The 17,624-nt window shown below is 49.7% G+C and overlaps 1 protein-coding gene across 1 annotated transcript; it reads left to right on the plus strand.

Annotated features, from left to right (window-relative positions):
- Window positions 1-1,770: 1,770 nt before the first annotated feature.
- On the plus strand, window positions 1,771-10,448 carry LOC145361795 (interleukin-2 receptor subunit beta-like). Its single transcript, XM_080217774.1, has 5 exons — window positions 1,771-1,846; window positions 3,002-3,189; window positions 5,094-5,239; window positions 6,365-6,560; window positions 10,351-10,448. The coding sequence occupies exons 1-5, from the start codon at window positions 1,830-1,832 to the stop codon at window positions 10,413-10,415; spliced, it is 612 nt and encodes a 203-aa protein (XP_080073900.1). The 5' UTR covers window positions 1,771-1,829; the 3' UTR covers window positions 10,416-10,448.
- The last annotated feature ends 7,176 nt before the right edge of the window (window positions 10,449-17,624 follow it).

Consider the following 17,624-nt stretch of genomic DNA (forward strand, 5'->3'; position numbering starts at 1 on the left):
GTTTGTATGTTCTCCCCGTGTCTGCGTGGGTTTCCTCCAGGCGCTCTGGTTTCCTCCCACACTCCAAGTTAGGTGGATTGACCATGCTAAAATACCCCAAAATGCGTAGGTTGGCGGAGCAAATAAGTGAGGTTACGGGGTTAGGGTCTGAGAGTCAGTGCAGACTCAATGGGCCAAATGGCCTCCTTTTGCACTGTAGGGATTCTATGATTCTGTTCTACGATGATGATTTATCTGCTTAGTGCATTTAGACTCCTGGAGTTCCCTCTCTTTCACACATGAGGGAATTACTTCTGTTCGAGCGTGGTTATTGATTCCATTTTGTACATTTTTCAACAAAAGCCAACATGCAGAACTTCACCTCTGACCCCTAACAGCACAGTGGATGTACCTACACCACAGCTGCTGCAAAGGTTCAGGAAGGCAACTCTTCCTCAGGGCTGGGTGGTAAATTCTGGCCTGGCCAGCCACACCCACTCACCTAAGGGAGGGAAATAGAGAACAGAAAAGTCGGCTAACCAAAGATCTGGAAAGGGAACTGAGGAGAAATGTTTTCCCTTTGAATAAAGTCACGGAATCCTACAGTGCAGAAGGAGGCCATTTGGCCCATCAACAGACTCTCTGACAGAGCATCTTTCCCAGGCCCACCCCCCCCATCCTGATAGCCCCAGTATTTACCCCACAAATCCTTCCAGCCCACACATCTTTGGATACTAAGGGGCAATTTAACATGGCCAATTCCCCTAATTTTTGGAGTGTGGGAGGAAACCAGAAGTCCCAGAGGAAACCCACACAGACACAGGGAGAATGCGCAAACCCTAAACAGACAATAACCTGAGACTGGAATCGAACCCAGGTCCCTGGCATTGTGAGGCAGCAGTGCCAACCACTGTGCCACCATGCCATCCATTTGGCCATAAAAGCTAAAATAAAAAGCTGTGGATGCTGATGATCTGAAATGGAAAGCAAAAATTCTTGGGAGGAACTCAGCATCCGTGTTCCAATGCATCCGTGTTCACAAAAACATGCATTTGTGTTCATGACCCCACACTGAAGACAGCTAATCTTTTAATAACCTCTGTCAATCAAATGTAAACTTACAGCCTAAACCCCCAAACCCCACTGCAATAATATTTGGTTGTGATAGGCAGTCACATATCAAATATTGATCGATAGCCCTTGGGCTTATATCAACAAACAGCTATTGAAGCTGCTGTGATAGATACTTTTCCACTCTCACAGACACAGGCAGGCAGTCTTTCTCAATTTTTAAATGGCTGACTATTTAAATAACTTGACAGCTGGCAAGCTCTAGTTTTGACCTACCCTTCACAAGAAGTTAAGACTTGCCTAAAACATTCACAACTCCAACATTCCTGCTACAGAAAAAAAGGGGTGTGTTGGAATTCCGCACTCATTTGTTTTTATAAGGGATTAAAGACTCGAGAGAAATCAGAAGTATTGAATACTTTAAAGGCAGGGAATAGTGGACTGATAGGCCTAGTTTTAGAAGTACCAGTGAGGGTAAAAGAGAGAAGATGGAGAAGAGGGAAAAGGAAGTGAGGAAAGTTCAAATGGCCTTACCGAGTTTGTGAGAGTCTTGCCAATTCCCCAAGCACCCTCGCCTCCCACAGGCTCGCCTCCCGCCACTGCAATCTCCAGCAGAAACGGCTTCCGGTGGATCCGCCCGCCATCTTGGATACACCACGCAGTCTCGGCGATTCCAGAATAATCCAGTCAACAACGAGAAAACGGTTAAAACCGGGAACGGTCACGAGGCCAGGATGTGAGGAGCCCAGTGATCTGAGGGTGTTGTGGGGCTGACAGAGATGACACAGCTAAAGAGGTAAGGCCTGGTTGGGATTTGGAAACAAGAGTGAGAATATTAAAATTGGGGTATTTGTGGATCGGGAGTATTGCTAAACCGGAGCTGTTCTTGCGTTTTGTGATGAGATATTTCGACTCCTCTGGAGATTCAGAAAGGTTAAATATTTCGGAGGCAGACAGAATGCTCAACGCAAAATCTTTTCAATGGGGTGAGCTGACTATTTTGTGGCTTTGTGGTAACTCAATGGTTTAAAAAAAACAGGAAATAATAAGTTGATTGGAAGAAGCTTGCCTGTAAACCAACTGCCCTTTCAGCAACAGTTCAGTTGGAACCCCTCACTCTCCCTCTTCCTCTCTCTCTCCCCCCGCCCCCCCCGTCCCCTTGTCCCCGTCCAGGCATGAATCATAAGTACATAAGAAATAGGAGCAGGAGTAGGCCATCTAGCCCCTCGAGCCTGCCCCACCATTCAATAAGATCATGGCTGATCTGAAGTGGATCAGTTCCACTTTCCCACTTTCTCCCCGTAACCCTTAATTCCCTTGTCTATCAGAAATCTATCTACCCGTGACTTAAATATATTCAGCGAGGAAGCCTCCACCACTTCAATGGGCGGAGTATTCCAGAGATTCACCACCCTTTGAGTGAAGAAGTTCCTCCTCAACTCCGTTCTAAACTGTCCCTCCCTTATTTTGAGGCTGTGCCCCCTAGTCCTGATTTCCTTCCTAAGTGGGAAGAATCTCTCTACCTCTACCCTATCCATCCCCTTCATTATCTTGTAAGTCCCTATAAGATCCCCCCCCTCCCCGCTCAGCCTTCTAAACTCTAATGAGTACAGACCCAGTCTATTCAACCTATTTTCATAAGCTAAGGTGAGGTGGATTGGCCATGCTAACTCGCCCTTAACATCAGGGGGATTAGCAGGGTTAACGTGTGGCGTTATGGGGATAGAGCCTGGGTAGGATAGTTGTCTGTGCAGGCTCGATGGGTCGAATGGCCTCCTTCTGCGCTGTAGGGATTACACGAAGCTCCTTCCTGAACGCACTGATTAAATTTCCCCTGACCCTCTCTGCCGAAGGTACAGCTTCTCTGGCCTCTCCACCCCCCACCCCCCCCCCCGCCCCGGTCTTGTTTTCTCTTTGCTCTGACCCTCTGACCCCATTTTGTGTTTTGCAGCTCTGATTTCCCACTGACCTGCAGGCCAAAGCAGGAATCGAGCTCATCGAAGAGACAAAACAGAATTTGCCACCTTGAGGTCCCCTACTTTGCTCCCGTGCAGGCTTTTAACATCTCTCTGTCGTGCCCAGGGCCTGGGCCTCTCCAGGAGGTTGCATGGATTCAAGAATTTAAACCATTCCAACACAGTAGGTGAAATTAAGCATTCTATTTGAACCATTTCCTCCCTTCCAGCCTGGCTGTGTACCTGTGTGTAGCTCATAGAACCCCAACTGCGCTAAAGAAGCCATTGTGTCCTCTGCACCAACCCTCTGACAGAGTATCTTAACCAGGCCCCCTTCCCCGCCCCATCACTGTAACCCCACATATTTACCGGCCACCTAACTTGCACGTCTTTGGACACTAAGGGACAATTTAGCATGGCCAATCCACCCAACCTGCACAGCTTTGGACTGTAAGAGGAAACCGGCACACCCGGAGGAAACCCACGCAGACATGGGGAGAATGTGCAAACTCCGCACAGACGGTGACCCAATCGATCCTGGGTCCCTGGTGCTGTGAGGCAGTGGTGCTAACCACTGTGCCACCACGATCCCAGGGAGAACTCCCACATTCGTCCACTCCTGGAGAGAACTCCCACAGTCCTGGGCAGAACTCCCACACTCCCAGGAAGAACTCCCACACTCTCTGACCGCTGGGAATAACGCCCACATTCCTGGGAGAACCCCCACACTCCCACATTCCTGGGAGAACACCTACACTTCCTGGGAGAACTCCCACATTCTTGGGGAGAATTCCCACAATTCCCCACTCCCGGGGAGAACTCCCACATCCCTGTGACAACTCCCACATTCCCGGGGAGAATTCCCACACTCCCACATTCCCGAGTAGAACTCTTACACTCCCACACTCTCGGGGAGAACCCCCACAATTTCACACTTCTGGAAAGAATTCCCACACTCCCAGGGAAAAACTCCCACTCTCCCCCACTGCCGGATAGAACTCCCACACTCCTACGTTCCCAGGGAAAACTCCCAGCAATTCTCTACTCATGGGGGAAACTCTCACGCTCTTGGGGAGAACTTCCACACTCCCCCATGCCCAGGGACAGAATCCCCACACTCCCGGGGGAGAGTTCCCACAATCCCAGGGAGAACCCCCACACTCCCAGGGAGGACAGCCAAAATCCCGTACTCCCAGGGAAACCTCCCACACTCTCATACTCCTGACAACTGCCCACTTTTGTCATTGCATGGCCATTCAGCCTTCTTTGGTCTAGAACATGGTCATAAACGTGACAGTTTTAACATACTAGGCTCGAAGGGCTAGATGGCCTACTCCTGCTCCTCTTTCTTATTTCTTATGACAGCTACAAAACCTAAGCAAGTCTGAAACAAAAACTGTGAACCTTGGCTGGATAAATTTCTGTCTCAGCTACCAGACGTCTAAAACAATCTTTGCCTTGGATACATCTCCCATACCTCCCAACTTCAATAAACCCCACCAATGCCCGCTCCTGGAACGGCCATTTGACCCATCACATCTCTGCTGGAAGCCCATTTTCCATCTCCTTCCTCCTGTCTTTTTACAACTCTCCTTTCCAAATGCTTAACCAATTCCTTCCCAATGGCTTCTTGCGCTCTATGCATACCGTACATAGAGTATATAGGGGGAGAAGGAAGGGAGAGGGTGCAGAATATAGTGTCACAGTCATAGCTAGGGTGTAGAGAAAGATCAACTTAGTGCGAGGTGGGTCCATTCAAAAGTCTGACGGCAGCAGGGAAGAAGCTGTTCTTGAGTCGGTCGGTACGTGACCTCAGAGTTTTGTATCTTTTTCCCGACGGAAGAAAGTGGAAGAGAGAATGTCCGGGGTGCGTGGGGTCCTTAATTATGCTGGCTGCTTTTCCCTGAGGCAGCGGGGAGTGTAGACGGGGTCAGTGGATCGTTTGCATGATGGACTGGGCTTCGTTCACGACCCTTTGCGTTCCTTGTGGTCTTGGGCAGAGCAGGAGCCCATACCGAGCTGTGATACAACCAAAAGGCCTCTTCAGCCGCTGAGAAAATGATGCGTCCGATCTTTTCTGTCTTGTAGTCAAGCTAATGCCACCGTACAACTTGACAATCGTCAATAATTCCAGAATCGGGACAGATTTTGTTTGGCTGGTGGAGCGTGATGACGTTTTTGAGGATAAACTGAAATTCGAAATGAGATATAAGACTGAGGACGAACACTGGAGAGTAAGTTCATTCATTTTTGTATACCGGGTGGATTTTCCAGAAACGTGCAGCTTAGGGTGGATCAGCCATGTTAAATTGCCTTTGGACGCTAAAGGGCAACTTACCATGGCCAATCCACCGAACTATCTTTAAACTGTGGGAAGAAATCGGAGCGCCCAGCGGAAACCCACACAGACACAGGGAGAATGTGCAGACTCCACACAGACAGTGACCCGAGCCAGGAATCGAACCCAGGTCCCTGGTGTGCGAGGCAGCAGTGCTAACCCACTGTGCCGTCGTGCCGTCCCATGTTTACAAAGTCTACGAAATTGGGTGGAAGATGGAGAGCATTTTCAGATCCTACCAAAATGGGCAGCACGGTGGCGCGGTGGTTAGCACTGCTGCTTCACAGCGTCGGGGACCCGGGTTCAATTCCCCCCCAAGCCTCAGGTCACTGTCTGCTCGGGGTCTGCACGTTCTCCCCGTGTCAGAGTGGGTTTCTTCCCATTGCTCCGGTTTCCATCCAAAGATGTGCGGGTTAGGTGGGTTAGCCATGCTAAATTGCCCCTTTGTGGCAGGTGGAGGAGCAGGATAAATATGTGGGGTTATGGGAATAGGGCCTGAGGTGTTTGTGCAGGCCCGATGGGCTGAATGGCCTCCTTCAGCACTGTAAGAATTCTACGGTTCTTTAGTGGTGAACACAGCTCGTGGTTCAGCACTGTGCCACAGGTCATCTCGCCAAGCAAGGAGGCAATGGCCTAGTGGTATTATCGCTAGACTATTAATCCAGAAACTTAGCTCATGTTCTGGGAACCTGGTGTTCGAATCCCGCCACGGCAGCTGGTGGAATTTGAATTCAGTAAAAAGAATCTGGAATTAAGAATCTCCTGATGACCATGAAACCATTGTCGGAAAAACCCATCTGGTTCACTAATGCCCTTTAGAGAAGGAAATCTACCGCCCTTACCCGGTCTGGCCTACATGTGACTCCAGAGCCACAGCAATGTGGGTGACTCTCAACTGCCCTCCAAGGGCAACTAGGGATGGGCAATAAATGCTGGCCCAGCCATTGTCCAATGAAGAATAGAAAGGAAGTCTTTGCTGGGAGCTTCAGGTTGAGTTACCCACCATTCTTTCACGTTCTAGGATGCCAAGAGGTTTCAGGTTGTGCAAAATGAACAGAGGACGAAGATCGATGCGGCTAACCTGAAAGCAGACCGCGTCTACAAGGCGCAAATCCGTGTTAAGATCGTCGAGGACAATCCAGAGAGATATAACAGCACGTGGAGCGATTGGAGTCACATGGTGGCATGGAAATCCAAAGCATCCCTACCCTCTGTCGGTAAGTACTCAACACCATTGAATCATAGAACCCCTAGAGCGCAGAAGGAGGCCATTTGGCCCATCCAGTCTGCAACGACCAGAATCCTTCCCAGGCCCTATCCCGGGAACCCCACATATTTACCCTGCTAATCCCCCCTGGTCAATTTAGCATGGCCAATCCAACCTAACCCGCACATCTTTGGACTGTGGGAGGAAACCGGAGCATCCGGAGGAAACCCACGCAGACACAAGGAGAAGGTGCAAACTCCTCACAGTCAGTGACCCGAGTCTAGCTCAAGCCTCTGGCACTCTGAGGCAGCAGTACTAACCACTGTGCCACCTTAGTAAGGTACATAAAAGAATCACTACTGTCCTTCAGAGAAGGAAATCTGCCATCCTTACCCGGTCTGGCCTACCTGTGACTCCAGAGCCACTGCAAGTTCGCTGTTAGCCACCCTCTTTTAAAGTTTATTTATTTAGTGTCACAAGAAATTTACGTTAACACTGCAATTATGTTACTGTGAAAATTCCCTAGTTGCCGCACTCCGGCGCCTGTTCGGGTACACTAAGGGGGAATTTAGCACATTTTTCGGACTGGGGGAGGAAACCGGAGCACCCGGAGGAAACCCACGCAGACATGGGGAGAACGTGCAGACTCCACACAGACAGTGACCCAAGCCGGGAATCGAACCCGGGTCCCTGGCACTGTGACGCAGCAGTGCTAACCACTGTGTCACCCGTAGCAGACATTAAGAGCAGACGCTCCACTTGATCTGAGCCAAAAGTCCGAAAAGGGATTTGGCTCAAAGGTGTCCTACTTCTCTGCCATCTCTCTGCTTCCATCGCAGCCCTTTACATTCCATTGCTTACGGACTTAGACTGCTCGGCCTAAGATGCCAGGGCTGGGAAAGTGTAGCGATGAGAAGAGATTCCACAGGCTGGGGTTATTTTCGTTGGAACAAAGAAGACTGAGGGGAGGACTTGATAGAGGTGGACAAAACTGTGACGGAAAGAGTTAGATTGGACAGGATAAAATTGCTTCCCTTGGCGGAGAATTCTAGAACCAGGGGTCGTGAACGTAGCCCAATCCATCACGCAAACCAGCCTCCCATCCATTGACTCTGTCTACACTCCCCGCTGCCTCGGCAAAGCAGCCAGCATAACTAAGGACCCCCCTGCACCCCGGACATTCTCTCTTCCACCTTCTTCCGTGGGGAAAAAGATACAAAAGTCTGAGGTCACGTACCAGCCGACCCAAGAACAGCGTCTTCCCTGCTGCCATCAGACTTTTGAATGGACCTAAGTTGATCTTTCTCTGCACCCCAGCTATGACTGTAAGGATCCTCTTGGGAAGAGTGATCATTGTATGGTGGAGTTTCTGATGCAGATGGAAGAGGAGAAAGTGGGTTCCCAGACCTGTGTCCTTTGTTTGAACAGAGGGGAGTACGATAGGATGAGAGAGGAATTGGCGAATGTTGATTGGGGGAGCGCGTTGGAAGGTAGGTCTGCTGAGGAACAGTGGAGGATCTTTAAGGAGATCTTTCTTGGTGCTCAGCAGAAATTTATTCCAATGGTTAAAAAGGATCGTAGGAGGAGAGATAATCAGCCGTGGATAACGAAGGAGGTAAAGGAAAGTATTAAAAGCGGATGCGTTTAGAGTAGCTAAGAGTACTGGGCGAGAAGAGGATTGGGAGAGGTTTAAATGTCAACAAAGAATGACGAAGGAGTTGATAAAGAAGGGTAGGATAAACTATGAAGCTGGGCTAGCGCTTAATATAAAAAAGGATAGTAAGAGTTTTTATAAATATATAAAAAGGAAGAGGCTGACTAGGGTGAACGTTGGGCCCTTAGAGGATGAGAGGGAGGACTTAGTGGTAGGGGATGGGGAAATGGCTGAGGTCTTGAATAACTTCTTTGTTTCGGTCTTCACGGAGGAGGACGTGAATAATTTGCCGGGTGTTAGCGATGGAAAGGTGGTAGGAGTGGAGGACCTGAATGACATTATTGTTACTAGAGAGGCGGTGCTTGACAGACTGGAGGGACTGATTGTGGACAAGTCCCCAGGACCGGATGGAATGCATCCGAGGGTTCTGAAAGAAATGGCGGAGGTGATAGTGGACGCCTTGGTGATTATTTTCCAAACATCGCTGGATTCCGGGAAGTGCCGGAAGTTTGGAAAACGGCTGATGTTACGCTGTTGTTTAAGGGTGGCAGGCAAAAGGCGGGGAATTATAGGCCGGTTAGTTTAACGTCTGTTGCAGGTAAAATGTTAGAATCCGTGATCAAGGAGAAAATAGCGAGGCATTTTGAGGGGAATTGCTTGATAGAGCAGACGCAGCACGGTTTCGTTAAGGGGAAGTCGTGTCTGACGAATTTACTGGAGTTCTATGAGGATGTGGATAGAGGAGAGCCGGTGGATGTGGTGTTCCTTGATTTTCAGAAGGTGTTTGACAAGGTACCGCACAAGAGGTTATTACAGAAGGTCAGGGGGCATGGAGTTGGGGGTAGGGTGTTAGCGTGGATAGAGGATTGGCTGTCAAATAGGAGGCAGAAAGTGGGGGTTAATGGGTGCTATTCGGATTGGCGGTTGGTGACTAGTGGAGTGCCCCAGGGATCGGTGCTGGGTCCTCAGCTATTTACCATTTATATAGACGATCTGGAAGAGGGAACCGAGTGTATGGTGTCGAAATTTGCTGATGACACCAAGATTGTGGAACGGCAAATTTTGCGGAGGGTGTGGAAAGTCTGCAGAAGGGTCTAGATAGGCTGGGCGAATGGGCCAGGAAATGGCAAATGGAATTTAATGTTGGCAAGTGCGAGGTGGTCCACTTTGGTAGGAATAATGGTAGGAAGGACTATTACTTACATGGCGAAAAACTGCAGCAGGCGACGGTGCAGAGGGACCTCGGGGTCCTTGTGCATGAGTCGCAAAAACCCAGCCTGCAGGTGCAGCAGGTGGTCAGGAAGGCGAATGGGATGCTGGCCTTCATAGCGAGGGGGATTGAATATAAAAGTAGGGAGGTCTTGCTGCGGCTGTACAGGGCACTGGTGAGGCCGCAGCTGGAGTACCGTGTGCAGTTTTGGTCGCCGCACTTACGCAAGGATATTTTGGCCTTGGAGGGAGTGCAGAGGAGGTTTACTAGGCTGATACCGGAGTTGGGGGGGTTGAACTGTGAGGAGAGGCTGAATAAACTAGGTTTGTACTCGTTAGAGTTTAGAAGAATGAGGGGAGATCTCATTGAGACGTATAAGATGATGAATGGGATGGATAGGATAGAGGTGGAGAGGCTCTTCCCGCTCAGAAAGGACAGTAGGACTAGAGGGCACAGCCTCAAAATAAAGGGGGGGGGGCGGGGTGCGGTTTAGAACGGAGATGAGGAGGAACTTCTTCACTCAAAGGGTGGTGAATCTCTGGAATTCTCTGCCCGTTGAAGTGGTGGAGGCTGCCTCGCTAAATATATTTAAGCCGCGGGTTGATAGGTTTTTGATAGGCAAGGGGATTAAGGGTTATGGGGAGAGGGCAGGAAAGTGGAACTGAGACACGACAGATCAGCCGTGATCTTACTGAATGGTGGGGCAGGCTCGAGGGGCTAGATGGCCTACTGCTGCTCCTATTTCTTATGTTCTTATGTTCTAAATTGCCCCCTAGTGTCCAAAGGTATGCAGTTTAGGTGGATTGGCCATGCTAAATTTTCCCTTAATGTTACGGGGGTTAACAGGTAAATATCTGAGGCTACGGGTCCGGGGTCTGGGTGGGATTGTGATCAGTGCAGGATGATAGGCTGAATGGTCTCCTTCTGCACTGTAAGGATTCTGTGATTCTATGAAGTGCGTTGCCATCGCTAAGTCACCGCAGTGTGATTGGGAAATGTGACTGAAGAGAAGGAGGATGGGAGATTTCCAAAGTCAATGATCAAGAAAAGTGGACAAGCCATTGTACAGTTAAATCGATTCAGAATCGGAGACATCGACCCGGATCCTCCAATCTCGTTCGCCCCGCCATCGCTGCCAGCAAGAACGGAGAATTTGGCACTCGACCTGAACTCCATTCACTGCAGCGGGGCTGGAGAACCCCAGCAATGGGCAAGGTCAGAAAATCCCAGCCGTCATCTGTTTACAATCCAACTGATCGTAGGGATAAAGTCCACAGATTCGGGCGAGGGTCTGATGATAGAAATTTCCGTGACCTCGGGCAGGCATTGCTAGCCTTAACCCAAGCGAGGCCGTAAAATCCCGCCCAGATGTGTGGAATTTTATAGCCCTGTCACCATGGGGCTGGAAAATGCAGTGAGCCATCCAGAAGTCCATTAGCTTCAGCGGGAGTGGAAAATTAAACCCAATATCTCCGGCACCGGATCACCAACGGACAGTAGCAGCCGTGTGTACCATCTACAAGATGCATTGCAGCAACTCACCCAAGGCTCCTCCAACAGCACCTTCCAAACACACTACCACCACCATCTAGAAGGACAAGGGCCGCAGATACATGGAAACACCACCATCTGCAAGTTCCCCTCCAAGTGATGGCCTAGTGGTATTATCGCTGGACTATTAATCCAGAAACCCAGCTAATGTTCTGGGGACCTGGGTTTGAATCCCGCCACGGCAGATGGTGGAATTTGAATTCAATAAAAAATATTTGTAATTAAGAATTTACCAATGACCATGAAACCATTGTCGATTATTAGAAAAACCCATCTGATTCACCAATGTCCTTTGAGGAAGGAAATCTGCCGTCCTTACCTGCTCTGGCCTACATGTGACTCCCAGAGCCACAGCAATGTGGTTGACTCTCAACTGCCCTCCAAGGGCAAATAAGGATGGGCAATAAATGCTGGCCACCCATGTCCCATGAATTAATTTTAAAAAGCCACTCACCATCCTGACTTGATGTGGAGATGCCGGCGTTGGACTGGGGTGGGCACAGCAAGAAGTCTCACAACACCAGGTTAAAGTCCAACAGGTTTATTTGGAACCACGAGCTTTCAGAGCAGTGTTCCTTCATCAGATGAATAACTCACAGGGGCAGCGCTCCGAAAGTTTATGCTACTAAATAAACCTGTTAGACTTTAACCTGGTGTTATGAAACTTCTTACTGCATCCTGACTTGGAAATACGTCACTCGCTCCTTCACTGCCGCTGGGTCAAAATCCTCACCATGTCTCTCTTTTAGTCACTTGGTAATACAGCACTTGAGTATTGCTGAAATAAAAGAAACATGCTGCAGAAACTTTGCATCCTGCACTCATCAGGACAGTCACAAGAATGTCAAATTTCAAATGGAACTTCAAAGGCAATTTGTGCAACATGAGAACAGGGTGCTGATTGGATAACCCTCAGCTGGTCAGCAGTAATCTCCAGGTAAACAGGGAAGACCAACGCTGTCGGTTGCTGTTTTCACTGTGATGTTGTAATCCACAATCGTGGCGCAGTGGTTAGCACTGTTGCCTCACTGCGCCAGGGACCCGAGTTTGATTCCCAGCTTGGGTCACCATCTGTGCGGAGTCTGCCCATGTCTGCGTAGGTTTCTTCCAGATGCTCCGATTTCCTCCCACAGTCCAGAAAATATGCTGGTTAAGTGCATTGGTCATGCTAATTTCTCCCTCAGTGTATCCGAACAAGCGCTGGAGTGTGGCATGTAAGGGATTTTCACAATAATCTCATTGCAGTGTTAATGTAAGCCTACTTGTGACACTAATAAATAAACTTTGATTTGACTTATTATTGTCACATGTATTAGCATACAGTGAAAAGTATTGTTTCTTGCGTGCTATACAGAAAAAGCATACCATTCATAGAGAAGGAAAGGAGAGGGTGCAGAATATATTGTTACAGTCATAGCTAGATCATAGAACCCTACAGTGCAGAAAGAGGCCCTTCAAGTCTGCACCGAACACAATCCCACCCAGGCCCTACTCTCATATCCCTACGTATTATACCCACTAATCTCTCTAACCTACACACCCCTGGACACTAAGGGGCAATTTCTTAGCACGGCCAATCAACCTAACCCGCACATCTTTGGACTGTGGGAGGAAACTGGAGTACTCGGAGGAAACCCACACAGACACGGGGAGAATGTGCAAACTCCATACAGACAGTGACCCATGCTGGGAATCGAACCCAGGACCCTGGAGCTGTGAAGCAGCAGTGCTAACCACTGTGCTACCGTGCCGCCCCAAATTCAAATGAATTCTGACCACTTCATGGTCTCAGATTCACTTTGCCCCCGCACATGTAGGAAAGCAGAACAGGGCAAATCTATGATGCAGTGGGAGACCATTCTACCCATCGTGTCTGTCCTGGCTGTAATAGGGTTAACACAGTAAGGAGTCTCACAACACCAGGTTAAAGTCCAATAGGTTTATTTGGTAGCAAAAGCCGCTCGCTTTCGGGGCTACGGAATACTGTAAACTGAGTGTGTACCTTTATATGTTCAGAACTCCCCACTCACCTGACGAAGGGGAAAAGCCCTGAAAGCTAGTAGCATTTTGCTACCAAATAAACCTGTTGGACTCTAACCTGGTGTTGCGGGACTTCTTACTGGGTTTATCCCAGTCCAACGCTGGCGTCTCCACATCACGTAACAGGGTTATCCAGCCTGATCCCACACTCCAGCTCTTGCTCCACCTCTCTCTCTGCAGAATATGCGAGTATTTTCAAAATATGACGAGAGTTTCCGCTGACACGTTAACTAAAGGAAATGGGCCCTCCCTAGCATCAGCTGTTTTTCATTGTATCCCATAAGACCAGAAGGTACAGAAGTAGAAGTAGGCCATTTGGCCCATCACGGCTGCTCTGCTATTCAGGTAAATCTCCCTCAGCTTCCTCCCACCTAGCCCCTCTTCACTCAGAGCTAGACTTCCCCAATCCTGGCAACATTCTCAACAATCTCCTCCGAACCCCCTCCAATGTGGTCACGTCCTCCTTCTAATCATGCAATCCCCACAGTGCAGAAGGCCATTCAGCCCATCAAATCTGCACCAACAATAATCCCACCCAGACCCTGTCACCATAAATCCACGTATTTATCCTACTAATCTCCCTAATACCAAGGGGCAATTTAGTATGACCAATCCATCAAACCTGCACGTCTTTCAACTGTACGAGGCAATTTAGCATGGCCAATCCACCTAATCTATACATCTTTGGACACTAAGGGGCAATTTAGCATAGCCAATCCACCTAACCTACACATCTTTGGACACTAAGGGGCAATTTAGCATGGCCAATCCACCTAACCTACACATCTTTGGACACTAAGGGGCAATTTAGCATGGCCAATCCACCTAACCTACACATCCTCCGGGCTGTGGGAGGAAACCGGAGCTCCCAGAGGAAAGCCACGCAGGCATGGGAAGAACATGCAGACTCCGCACAGACAGTGAGCCGAGGCCGGAATCGAACCTGGGTCCCTGGCCCTGTGAAGCAGCAGTGCTAAGCACTGTGCCACAAATCCATTGGCCGTATGGATTGAAGCCTCAACTCTCATTCCATCTGAACCATCTCACCAATTTGCTTAAGTACTTACATGGAATCGCCCACTCGCATGTCGCTAGCCCCCCCTCCAGCCCCACAATCGAGGCATACACCCCAACTCCATTCTTCCCACACGGTACGGTAGCACAGTGGGTTAGCACTGTTGTTTCACAGCTCCGGGTTCCTGGCTTCGATTCCCGGCTCTGGTCCCTGTCTGTGTGGAGTTTGCGCATTCTCCTCGTGTCTGCGTGGGTTTCCTACCACAGTCCAAAGATATGTGGGTTGGGTTGATTGGCTGTGCTAAGAAATTGCCGCTCAGTGTCCAGGGATGTGTAGGTTAGAGGGATTAGTGGGTACAATATATGGGGGTAGGGCCTGGGTGGGATTGTGTTGGGTGCAGACTGAAGGGCCTCTTTCTGCACTGTAGGGTCCTATGATGTGCCTTTCTGCCCTGTTTTGCCCCACTACTGATGGCCCCTCCATCTCCTTTAAAACCCATCTCACCGATAGCATTTATGGCCCGCCCTGACTATGCCTCTGACTGGTTTTGCCAATCTTCCAGACAATCTTTCTTGGGGAAAGTTGCTATGGTAAGAGAAGGTGTAGTTGTGCAGCAGGTCTACCCGGCTTGTGGAGACAGGGATTGCCGCAACAAGTAATTGGACGCCTTTGGGTTGGGTTTGGGGGCGGGGGGCGTAGGTCAAGGGCTACACTAACCGAAGTGTGAAGCTCCTACTCACAGCGTAGATGGTCCACTGAAACTCAGCAGAGAGCTTTAATTAAACATTTTTTTTCTTGCCAGAGAATTATGGAAGAAAGTGTTGCCAATGAAGGCAACCTCTGTCAAAGAGAAACATTTTAAAGAGCGTCTTAATGGAGGGGAAAGAGGTGCCGGTGGGGGGGTGCGGGAGGTGGGGAGTTTCAGGGCTTTAGCGACAAGGGAGCTGAAGGTACAGAGGTCGGAGGTCAAAGTTCAGCAGGGGCAATCCGGGATAAGTTAAATCGCGAGCGCCTGTTCGACATCAGGGTCTCCATTGGTCACTCACCAACAGAACCAGGCTGAGGTCTCCAGTGACCAGATATATTTGAGCATGGGCCACGCAGTGGCACAGCGGTTGGCACTGCTGCCTCACAGCGCCAGGGGCCCAGGTTCGACTCCTGGCCTCAGGTCACTGTCTGTGTGTAGTCTGCACGTTCTCCGCCACGTCTGCACAGTGTCAGGAACGTTAACAAAGTGCTGAGTAGCTCAGGGCAGGATCTCGTCTTCCACCTGCCCTCAATCCGAGCCGCGATGTGAACAATCTTTCTCCACGGATTTCCGATCTCCCCCACCCTCGATCCAGAGAGAGGCCGGTGTACATGCTGACGTTATCCATCCACCTGTGCCATCCCGGCACTCCTCTGCACACGTTTTCCAAGGTGTTCAGCCTCGCATTCCATCTTTCTTCCAAACCCTTCCCTCTTCTTCACATCACGGTGGGGGGGTGCGGGGTGGCATTCCCTTCCAGCCTACCGCGGGAATCGTAGAGGGCAAGCGGGGGGTGGGGGGGATGGGGACAGACCGTGCAAAGGCCTGGTGACTTCAGGAGGGGGTATTTTCCGGTTTTGGGGTGAGCTTGGCCGGGACGTTCTGGCCCATGTCCCCAAACTACGCGTAAGCTTCCTCGGTAACACTGCCTCAAACACGTACCTCCCAACACCAGCTTCCTCCAGCAGCTGCTCATTTCTCCCCTTTGTGGAAGACTAGAGGATAACCTTGCATGAGTTTTGGATATCTGGATTAACTCAATGAAGACTAAAAGCTTTGCACGGGCAGCACTATTGTTAACACCCAGGACCCGGGTTCGATTCCCGCCTTGGACCACCATCTATCCGGAGTCCGCACATTCTCCCCGTGTCTGCATGGGTTTCCTCCGGGTGCTCCGGTTTCCTCCCACAGTCCGAAAGACGTGCTGGTTAGGTGCAATGGCCATGCTAAACCCTCCCTCAGTGTACCCACCAGAGTGTGGGGAACAGGGGATTTTCACAGTAACTTCATTGCAGTGTTAATGTACAGAAGGAAGTCTCACAGCACCAGGTTAAAGTCCAACAGGTTTATTTGGTAGCACGAGCTTTCGGAGCGCTGCCCCTTCATGGGGTGAGTGGAGGATTGGGTTCTCAGAGGGGCCATATGTAGACACAAACTCAATTGAAAGATAATGGTTGGAATGCGAGTCTGACCAGGTAATCAAATCTTTACAGGTACAATGCGAGTCAGTGCGAGCAGAGAGAGGGTTGAGAACAGGTTAAAGAGGTGTGAACTATCTCAGGCTAGGACAGTTAGTGAGATTTTGCAAGTCCAGGCAAGTCATGGTGGTTACAGATAGCGTGACACGAACCCAAGATCCAGTTTTGATCTGATCTGACACTGAAACCATTGGCCAATATCCGCACACGAGGCCAACATCAGCTCGGATCTTGGGTTCACATTGCACTATCTGTAACTCTCCCCGCGACTTGCAAAATCTCACTAACTGTCCTAGCGTAAGATAGTTCACACACCTCTTTAACCCTCTCTCCACTGGCATTGGCTGCCCCCTGGAAAGACTTGATTAGCCGTAAAGACTCGTATTCCAAAAATTATCTTGTAATTGAGTCTGCGTCTGTACACGCCCTGTTTGTGACCCCAATCCTCCACTCACCGGATGAAGGAGCAGCGCTCCAAAAGCTCGTGCTCCCAATTAAACTTATTGGACTTTAACCCGGTGTGGTGAGACTTCTCACTGTGCCTGCCCCAGTCCAAAGCCGGCATCGCTACGTAACTGTTAATGTAAGCCTACTTGTGACGATAAAAATAACCATTTAAATTATTCCCTAATCAGCATTGGTCTATCAAATTGTCAGAGGTGTAGACAGAAGTCTCACAACACCAGGTTAAAGTCCAACAGGTTTATTCGGTAGCATGAGTTTTCGGAGCACTGAGGGACTCACCTGATGAAGGGGCAGCGCTCCAAAAGCTCATGATTCCGAATAAACCTGTTGGACTCGAACCTGGTGTTGTGAGACATCTTACTGCGCCCACCTCCAGTCCAATGCCGGCAACTCCACATCACAGGCAGTGTGAATAGTCAGAGACTTTTTCCCCAGAGTTTAAGTGTCAATTAAAAGGGGTTGAAGCTGAGAGGACGGGCTGCTTAAGGGGGATGTGCAGGGGGAGGTTTTTCACACAGAGAGTGGTGGGTGGGTGCCTGGAATGCACTTGCCAGAGGAGGCGGTGGAAGCAGACACATGAATTAAGCGGTCTCTGGATGGATGGATGAATAGGGAGGAAATAGAGGGATACGGAACGAGGAAGGGCAGAGGGGTTTTTTCAGTCTAGTTAGGTTCATGTTCGGCATGGGCTTGGAGGGCCGAAGGGCTTGTTCCTGTGCTGTACTGTTCTTTGTTCTCTTTGTTAAGACTGCCTGGCTAATCAATAAAACATTCTGCAGCATACATGAGACATTATTCTATTCACGACCACAACACGGGGCGGCAAAGTGGGTTAGCACTGCTGCCTCACAGATCCAGGGTCCCAGATTCAATTCCGGCCTTTGGGTCACTGTCTATGTGGGGTTCGCACATT

This window comes from Carcharhinus amblyrhynchos, chromosome 35, assembly GCF_965287045.1.
Source record: "Carcharhinus amblyrhynchos chromosome 35, sCarAmb.v2.hapA, whole genome shotgun sequence".
NCBI classification, from domain to species: Eukaryota; Metazoa; Chordata; class Chondrichthyes; order Carcharhiniformes; family Carcharhinidae; genus Carcharhinus; species Carcharhinus amblyrhynchos.